Raw genomic sequence first — 9,881 nt, forward strand, 5'->3', positions numbered from 1 at the left:
GAGGAAAGGAGAGGAAAGGAGAGGAAAGGAGAGGATTGTTTGAGATTTGATAGTTTGGCATTTTTCCACCCTTCTGGGTTTTAGGGAGAATTAGACTGGATTCTTTATAAAGTTTAATCTTTTAGTTTTGGCATCAGCTCCAAGAAGCCCAGAGGCCATCTCCTCTCTGCTGGTGCCATTTACAGCTTCTCTTCTGTCTCTCTGATCTGAGAGGAGACAACCTTGCCATCAACCACCTCTTCAACAATTGTCTTGATCTTCTTAACTTTACTTGATTCTGGTAATGAAATTGAACAGAGAATTAAATAAGTGCAATGTATATTGACAGAATATTATTACTGTAGTACTAGCAGCAATTCCCCCAATGAGAAAATAGATAAAGGCATCTTTTCAATGCACAGTTACTGTGAAGTAGACTTTTGGGGTATACAGGATATGTTTTCTCTTCCTTTGAACATCCTGTTTGTTACCCATAATATATAGTGGACATTGTGTTGAATAACTCTCTATCCCTCCTGACAGTTTTGCTTCAGCTTAGCACAAACTTGTAGACCTAAAACCTAGGAACAGTCTTACACCGAAATGGATATTTTTGCTATTAAACTAGACACTTTATTTAGGAGCCTAGTCTCCCTGTGTAGTCAGCGGAGAGAAGCAGATGCTTCTGAAGTCCTCCAGAGGGTAATGCAATAATTCTCTGTCGTTCTCTTGGCTCTTTGAGGAATCTGTGGTTTTACTTTGGGCACCTGAATTATATACATAAAAACAGTCTATAGGTTATCTATTCATACAGTTGATTGCTTTCTTGATGTAAGATCCACTGGTTGATTATTTACTCTGAAAATGTGTTGGTTTATATCAGGCTACTTAGTTCCATAACATTTCAACAGGCAGCCATCAAAAAATAAGGAAGTTGGTGTGACATACCTTTTTCAAGCTCTGCTGTAGGTACATGCACTTGGAAATGTCTGTTCAAATTACAAATTAAAAAATATAAATATATGGCGCCTAACATATTGAAGAAACATCCTTGTATGTTTCCTGTATGTTTAATCAAGACAGGCAATGTCCTTTCATCAAGACATTTAACCAGCTGTTTAAATGAGTTTTCTCTGTTAAAGTACAACTTGCTAAGCGTAAGCTATAGGTGAAATTAATCTGCAGACTCATTTCTGTAATGCTATGACTTCAGCTCATGCAGATATGCCCAATCTAGTTCCTGAGCTAGGACAGCTGAACAGGCAGAATCTTGGGGGGAAATACTGCTCTCTGCTTGCCCTGCTTTCATAGATGTCTGCTCTTTTCGCTACAGAATATGGGATACCGGACTGTCTGAACATTTAGTGTCAGCTCACTTGCACCTCTTCAAATTTTTAAGTAGCTTGGCTGCTAGTGACACAGGTAGAGCACAGCATAATCCAGTGCAGGCTGCAAAACTTGCCATGGACTGCAAGAGAAGGTCAATATGCTCTTGCTGAGTGCCTGCTCTAGTGTGACTAGGTGCTGCAGTGTCTAAACCAGGTTAAAAAAAATCTACCCGAGGTTAGCCTAGGCCTGCAGAAGCTACAGTCATTACAGTTATGGACAAGTTGATCCAAAATTGAATTACTGATGCTTATGGAGTGTGAACATCTATCCAGCTACTCGGCTTACAAAGAGTGACAGTATATACCTATGCAGAGGCTGAGAGAGACAAACTCAACCAATTTCCACAGCAGCTTCTGAAACCAAGCACGAACTGCAGCCTGCTCTGAATCTACAGTTGAGAACTGGGCAACAGACTTCCCGCCCCCCCCAACCCAGTTGGAAAGTGGCAGATTTTACACTTTCCCTTTCCATGAATATAGACAGTATTTGCAATGTTTGCTGTCATACGAAACTAAACTGACAAAGTGCGTGTATCTCCTCACCCGCTGTCCTCTCCTTCCAGCAGACGGCGGTACGTGGCGATCTCCATCTCCAAGCGAGTCTTGATATCCAGCAATATACGGTACTCATTATTCTGACCCTCCATGTCAGCTCGGAGTTGCCTCAGCTGAGCCTCTAAATTGGCAACTGCTTCCTGTATTTGGCTTAGCTGATAACTATAACGTGCTTCAGTTGCAGCCAGAGTGTCTTCTAAAGACTTTTTCTACAGCCGATGAAAAGAACAGAGATGTATTACTCAAGAAGATACATTTTTGTGTTAAAATAACATTTTGATTGAAAAGCCTCTCAGTTTCTATATTTATCTGTGTAACTGTCTACTAAACACAGTCCTTATTTCAGGTACTCTTTATTATTTACCATGTTAAGCTGGGACTGTAATTCTAGCTCCAGACCCTGAAAGATCTGTCTCCGGTCAGTGACCTCCCTCCTTTGGGCTTGCAGCTGTTCAATGTTGGTTGCTACTTCCTGGTTCAGTTCTTCTGTCTGAAATGCAAAAATGGAGGGACTGTAAACTGCAACTAGATGTGACTGAGGTTCTTGCTGATGTTTAAGTAATTGGCCTTACCAGCTTTTCAAATTGTTCTTTGGCTTCTTGATGGTTCTTTTCTGCCATTTTTTCATATTGCTGTCTCATGTTTTCCATAACAGTTGCAAGATCAGTGCTTGGAGCAGCATCCACCTCTACATTAACTGAGCCGCCCACCTGTTTGCGCAGTCTGTCAACATCCTACAGCAATGAGGATTGTATTAGCATCAGCTACAGGGAACTTTCGATCCTGAATATTGGAAGCAAATTCAAAATCTACAGACACAGAAGTAATTCTTAAATAGTACCTCAGGGCAAGATAACTTAATCGCCTTGTAAATCCTCTTTAGTGCACTTCACGTTAGAACATTTTACTTATTTTGTAGCAATAAATGCTATATCATAGATAAACATATTATAAAAAGATGATTTCCTCAGGACCAGATCTATGGAATGAGTGTAGAAGTCATGGTTCCCATTTGTATACTTTTGTGGGGTAGCAACTCCTAAACCACAAATTATTCTTAAAGAAAACCTTCACTTCTTAGTTTCTGGAGCTGTTCAGCCTTTGATACCTAATAGCTTGGATGTCAGTTAGTGCCACACACAGTCATACTGCTTCCAGAAACGATACAAATGCTTCAGTCCTGCACAGCACAGTGTTAAGTGGATGGCTAGGTTGGCTATTTTTCTCAGTTGGATCTTTCTAATATGGTGCTTAAAGAACATATTTTCTGCAATGTGACAAGGAAATTTACACTTTTGAAGTTGATAGTGTGACACTAAGAGGAAAGCTTGGACATAGGCCATAACTGAGATTTTGTTAACAGTAATTTTGAATTTAGGATTTCAGTTTGTGTCTTTACTTAAAAAGGGGAAATAAACAATGGTTGTGTAACATTCTTACCTTTGTAGGTCTTTGAAACTATAAATGTAATGCTACAGGTGAGGTTCAGTTTGAGCTTAGACTCCTAGGAGATACCAAGTACACACATCTAACTTGTAGGTATCTCTGCATGAGCCAGAGCTCCTGTTACAACCAGTAGAGACCAGAGAGTGTCCCAGCTGACCAGCCAATAGGTGTTTGCTCCACAGTGAGCTGAATCACTCTCTAGGCTATGTCTGTTTTATTGACTGTCTCTCAGCTGACTATAATAGAACCATAGGCCCATTCACATAGGTAATATATGAATAGGTATCTAAATTTTGATGGGCTAATCTGGAGCTGAATCCCACCGTAAGTGTAATATTCTTTCAGATTAACCATGAAGATTTCATTATTCCTAGTCAGGCTGAATTTATGTATGCCACTTAAAAAAAAATCTCTCCCTGACAGCGTTTGGCTGCTCTCACCTCCTCGTGGTTCTTCTTAAGAAAAGCTAGTTCTTCATTCACACTTTCAATCTGTGACTCCAGATCAGATTTTGTCAAAGTCAAGTCATCACGAACTTGGAGCAGTCCATTAATGTCACTCTCGACACTTTGCCTGAGCAGGTGTTCATTCTCATACCTGTAAAATAAGGCTTGTTTTGTCATCATGAAAATGCAACTGTTTTGATGTAAATGTTAGAATTGGTAACTACTACAGCCTTAGTTGTAAAATTTTTCTTTTTATTCAACTTTATGTTAGAAAATGTTTACTTCTCAGCTTTGATACTAATAGCTAGAAGCTTTCATGAATAAGAGGAGCATGAAAGAGAATTTATGAAACAATCATGGAACTTACTTCAGTCTAAAATCATCAGCAGCCAGTTTGGCATTGTCAATCTGCAGGACAAGCCCTGCATTTTCCAGCTGTGCAGCACCTATCTAAAAAGGAATGGTTGAAAAGCGATGAATCATTACACATAAATGCACACTAGATCCATTTCTGGAAATCAATACTGCATGTGGGCTTCATCTTGCTTAACTTTAGCTGTCTATTAGTCCTCTAGGTTTAAGCTAAATTCCCTTTGAAGTGCATAGAAGGGATTAGGGTTTTCTAAAAGGCAAATTATCCTGTCATAAAATAGATATATAAAATATTGGGATGAAGTGCTCTCTGGAAGGGATCTGCTTTTAAAGGATGGGAAATAGAACTGGTGAAAAGTAAGAGGGGAAAGATTCATGGAAGTTCACTGGAAACATAATTTGACAAATCTGTCAGCTGATTGCTGTGGGAGTGTTTTATTTTTTATTGTGGTAATGTACTATTTCAAGTAGTGACCTATTATTTTTTCTGAGCATTTGGCAGTCTTTTCTAAAAAACCACTTTGAAATCCGCAGATGCTAAACTATATTTAAATATGTAAATTACTATCAGGATTTTCACTGTTTAAAATTACCTAAGGCAAATAGACTAGAATTAATTAATTTTGATTCAAAGATTTTTCATGTATGAGATTACTCACATCTGCAGACATATATCTAGTGTTACAAATTATGTAAAATCTGTCACTAATTTGTATCTGATCAAAATAAAGCATTTATTTTCCTTAGCTGAGACAATTGCAATTTGGAAAAGTACATTTTCTACAATAGATTATTATCTATCTCCCTGATAATTGCAATTCATATATTTATAGATGGCTATATGATATCTTACCTTATTTTGGAGATCTTCAATTGTTTTAAAGTATGAGCTATAGTCATGCCTTGTGTCTGTGGTGTTCTTCTCATACCACTCCTTGATCTTCGTTTCCATCAGGGAGTTTGCCTTTTCTAGAGAGTGCACCTTCTCCAGATACGAAGCCAAACGGTCATTTAGATTTTGCATAGTTGATTTCTCATTGCCAGTGAGCAGCACATCATTACCAGTAATATTAAGCTGGAAGTTCCCACCGAAGCCTTGTCCGTAGTTGGTGCTGGTAGATATGCGGGTGCCATAGCCACCAGCTCCCCCATAGACACTAGGTGCCTGCAACTTCTGGATGGCCATTTTCCTGGAGCTTAAACCACTGACGCTGGGTGCAGTAGGTTGGAAGCGGGTGCTTGTACCCCACTGAAAGCTTCGGTTGGAGAATGCCATTTGTGTTCTTTGTCTTCTGAAATGAAACAGCTAAATCTACACAGACAGAGAGCAGCTGAAGTGAAGGGCAGTGTGTGCTCTGTAAACCTTTATACTGTGTTTCAGAGAGGAAGCACAGTAGTTATAAACCCCACCTCTGTTGACACACACTGTAACTGGTGTCAGCACAAATAACACACAGCATATTGTCCCCACACTCCGTATAATGTAAAGGGGTTTTCATCTGTTCATCTGTGAGAAAAACTCCCCAGGTAGTTTGGCTTGCTTTGTTATTATTTTGAATAAAAGATAAAACACAAATAAACTGTTGAATCATTTATAACAGTATACCTGCAGCCATATTCTCTATAGTCCTTTTGAACAAACAAGTAGATTCTTACCCCCATGTGCAGTGTATGAAATTAAAATGAGTTGACCGTATGTGACAAGAGACTTAAAATATTTATATTTGCAATCAAGTATATATTTCTATTGAGTAAGCAATAGTTTGGGCCTCAGGACAGTCTAGAACAGTGTATAAATTATTAGAAAGGAGGCATCTGTAGTTACCATGTTAATTCATTTTATAGTAAGCACAAAACAATATGCATACTGTAATTGGGAAGTGAATGTTGTTGTAGTTAGCTTGCATTGAATATGCATTCATTTAGTATTAGACAACCGTTACAAGTTGAACTCTAGCTTTCAATACAGTTGAAATTAAGCAGAAAGAGTATTGTTTTGTCCATAAATAAAGTAATAGGAACAAGAATATTGGAAATCTTCATTGCCCGCTTTATTTCACGTATGACATGCTGAGGTCCATAGAGTGACAGGAGGCATTGAGTTTAAGCTTCCAGCATAACTAGCTTCCAGCCCTCCTGTGTGGCCTAAGTTAAAGCAAAACAAGTATCCCTCCTGCCTCATCAATATTCTAGACAAAGAGACTACCAGCTAACGAGTTCCACTGCTGGGCGTTCTGTCACAAACCCGGGTGTTATGTTCATTAGCAGGAAATCAGCTGCCTTTGTTCAGTGCATGAAGAAACCCAGCAATCCTACTTGTAATTGTACTGAGGTTGCTAAACTGACTATGGTGTATACTTTTGATACAGAAAATGCAGAGATAAAATGGAAAGCAAGGGAAGAAACTGACTGCTGAGGGGGTTATTAGTGCTGCAGGAAAGCAGGTAGCAGGTGTGCATTGGGACAGTACGTAGGTGTAGTTCCTTGCGGCATTGCACTGACAGTACTTTAGTGTATTATTAATGTACAGCTAGTCAGGTAGAACAATTAACACATATTGCTTGTATTAGTGAAAACAGCCACTGTACATACTGATATTCAACCTTGGGGCAAGGAAATTGGTGAGACACTAAGCTTTGGAGGCATTAAACTGTATATTGGAAGCATCTTCAGGTTTCTGAGAACACCTAACATGGGATATTAGGGAATCAGTACTGCAAAGTTTTTTAAGTTACCGTGCTACAGATTAGTCTAAATAGTATTGGATCAAGGCAAAGAGTTAAACTGTCATACTTAGCTATTCTGAAAATATGCATCTTCCAAACCAAAGTGATCAGCATTCAGGGCAGAACTTTTTTGCAGGAGGATGCTGTGAATTGTCTTTGGACCTTGAACTTCTTTGGGTGTAACTGGTAATGAAAAACATTTATGACAGTTGAAACCAAAGTACGCTAGCCATATAATTTGGACTGTCACTGTAGAAACTCAATGTGGGTCAACTTTTGTTCATTAAAAATATTCAGACTGAGTAAGAATTGATCATGTTAGCAGGGCAGAGCTTACACCTTTAAAGCTGTAAGAGGAATACAGCAAGAGATCGTGCTACACTTACGTCTCTTGGCTATATATTTCACTGCCTAGATCTCTGACACTATTTTATAATAGTCTATTTAAGAGTAAACATTCTGCTTTGTCTTCTTAGGCTTTATTAACATTAGTTTCCATGTTACCTTGATGGTATTTTTTCTAAACATCACTTGAAGATTCCATTTTTTCTTTTACTGAGCAAATGACAGAGGTTATTTGTTAGCTTTCATGTTTGCCTATAAATGCAAAAAGATGTCATCGAAGGTCTAGATTGGATTTTGTGGGTCAAATTCCTAATCTTTGTATTCACAACTATCCCACCTCCGTATGGAGAAGCAGCTACATAGTTTAAAGATCAAAAGCTAGTTCTGTGTGTTTGTTAAATTTATGTCAGGTCTTTGAAATTTACAGAAGCTGGATGCTATTTAGAAATGTAAGAATAACATAAAAATACATTTCCAACTGATAGAGAAATAAAATTCACTGGTACATAAAAATTTCTAAACTTTTCTCTAACTTCACCTTATACAGTGATTTATATTCAGTGTCCACTGAATTAAAGTGGACATCAGGATTAGGTCAGACATTTGCCTTGTGTTCTGGCTCTGCTACTTTAGGTCAAGCTGAACCTTCAACAATTATTTTTCTTCCAGAATTTTCTTGACTGTTAAGCAAAAGTGTTCAAGGCGCATGCAATTGGAAGCACAGAGCAATAGCATCATGCACACCTAGTATGAAAAGACGTTGGGCTGAATTTTCTTAGCGTTCTTTTTCTTTTCTTCTCCAAATTGTTTACTGACAATTTCTTTAGTCTTACCATTTTAGATATGCTTCTATTCAAAAAAATAAGCTAGAATATTTGCAAGAATATTTACTAAGATCAGGACAGGTATCGTTCATACCAGCGGTGGGTTTTGCTTCTATTTTTTGGTTCAATACATTTTTTTTTCATGGAATGTATCTTGAATGGTTGTATAAATCACTGGAAACTGCAAGCGTGAACACCAAAGACTATATCTATACCAGTAAATGAAGCAAGGGCAAGGCCCATAGACTGGCTGAAGGGCAAGTGGCTCGTCATGGCTCAAATCTACAAAGCAGTACAGCTGTCAGTTGGGAGTGGTCATCAGCCTCCACTACCTCTTGAACTATGCCCAGGTATTATCTGGAAGAATATGGGCTGCCTTATTTTTATTTTTTTTTTTTTTATTGCATTGGTTGTAACAGTAAGCTATCTAAATAGATGTTGATCAACCTAAAAATATATTATCTGATATCTGCAGTGTTGATCAATGTTAAAGAAGTGCTGTTAATGCTTTGCTGATGCTTTAGTTCAGCAGTGCAGTTTCCAACTCAAGACTCAGTTGTGAATACTCTATAGAGGACAGTCTGTGGATTCATGCATGACACTTCCTTTCAGTGACGTGCTTGGTCGGAATGGTTTGTGTGTAGTTGTAATAAAACATTCATAGCAACACTAATAAATTGTTTGATTTAATGAAGAAATCTCACCTGTGTGACAGAATTTTAATGTGTATTAGAGAGCAATGAAGATAAGTCATGCAGGGTTATGATACCATGTGCATGCCATTTAGTATTACTCACCTTTACTAACCAGTCTTGAGAGTTCAAGGAAAAAAGACACACCCAGCTTTGGTTCTGCGTTTATGCTGCCTTTAGGTGGAACATATGCTTTTCTTTTGGCTGACTTAAAGATTTAAAGACAAGTCTTTTAGTTCATTCTTTAGCGGTGATGCATTCTAGGAGTGAAATCCAATGCCCGTTTATTAGTCCCTGTAACTATGTTGCTGATCTCAGTTTGGATTTTGTGTCATAAGAATCTGAATCTGAAAGATCTCTTACAATTCAGTCCTGAAAGGACTTCCACTGTACAAAGTGCATTCAAGGAAGAGGAATTCCTTGTTCAATATTCCAGCCATATTCCAGTATTCAATATTTCTGTGTCTGAGAAATTCCCCTCTTTCTCTTCTTAATCTACTTGCGAGAATAAATTACTTCATGATTTATGCCATACAACTGGTTTACAACCAAGGGAGCAGTTGTAAGATGAGCTTTCAGGGGAAAATCAGAATCAATTTTTAATGTAGATGTGAGCCAATAGCAGATTTTAAATTAAGATTTTTCTGAATGAGTGAAAAAAAGTACTTAGGACAATTCTCCACCCTGAAAACAAACTATCTTTGCAACATTTGTTAATGCAAATGCTGCACCCTTGAAGACTGCTCTCTCCAAAGAGTAAAGAAAGATGTTTTGTGTTTTGCTGAATGTGATCAGACAAGAGAAAGGTCCAGATGATGTCACTAACTCAACTGGATTCACTTAAGCCCTGAACATTTGCAGCACAAGATCTTACACTGTCTTCCTCACATATGTATTTTTTCCTCATTTCCCTCTCCTTTTTATCTTTTGTCCAATGAAAATATCTGAATCATCAAATCATTACACCTTATTTCTTTCTGCTTTCAGCTTTTGACCAGAGAGGTAAATTTAAAACATTACTTTAAATAGTACAATACTTAAAGAAGTGTTCCAGATCTTGGAGTGGTCCATAGGACAATGTGTTACATCCTTCCCCAACCGCAGGTTG

General features: G+C 38.0%; 1 protein-coding gene across 2 annotated transcripts; it reads right to left on the reverse strand.

Moving 5' to 3' along the window:
* Positions 1–179: 179 nt before the first annotated feature.
* On the reverse strand, positions 180–5,462 carry KRT20 (keratin 20). Of its 2 annotated transcripts, none has more exons than XM_019472995.1 (8): positions 5,040–5,462; positions 4,182–4,264; positions 3,809–3,965; positions 2,495–2,656; positions 2,287–2,412; positions 1,911–2,131; positions 689–736; positions 180–270 (listed from the first exon to the last, which is right to left on the reverse strand). In XM_019472995.1, exons 1-8 carry the CDS (start codon positions 5,460–5,462, stop codon positions 180–182), a joined length of 1,311 nt encoding a protein of 436 aa, XP_019328540.1. The 2 variants fall into 2 exon arrangements, with proteins under 2 accessions (XP_019328540.1, XP_019328538.1); XM_019472993.1 differs by lacking the exon at positions 689–736 and adding an exon at positions 928–968 and having other exon boundaries at positions 180–277.
* Between the last annotated feature and the right edge of the window lie 4,419 nt (positions 5,463–9,881).

Source organism: Aptenodytes forsteri, unplaced genomic scaffold, assembly GCF_000699145.1.
Source record: "Aptenodytes forsteri isolate BGI_AS27 unplaced genomic scaffold, ASM69914v1 Scaffold492, whole genome shotgun sequence".
NCBI lineage: Eukaryota > Metazoa > Chordata > Aves > Sphenisciformes > Spheniscidae > Aptenodytes > Aptenodytes forsteri.

What these genes read in the sequence shown, in the direction of transcription:
- KRT20 (XM_019472995.1), bottom strand. Translation starts at nt 5,462, where the DNA reads ATGGCATTCTCCAACCGAAGCTTTCAGTGGGGTACAAGCACCCGCTTC. An exon ending in GCTGATGATTTTAGACTGAA is followed by an intron (nt 3,966 to 4,181) that starts GTAAGTTCCATG and finishes CTTATTTTACAG; the next exon opens with GTATGAGAATGAACACCTGC. An exon ending in AAGAACAATTTGAAAAGCTG is followed by an intron (nt 2,413 to 2,494) that starts GTAAGGCCAATT and finishes TTTGCATTTCAG; the next exon opens with ACAGAAGAACTGAACCAGGA.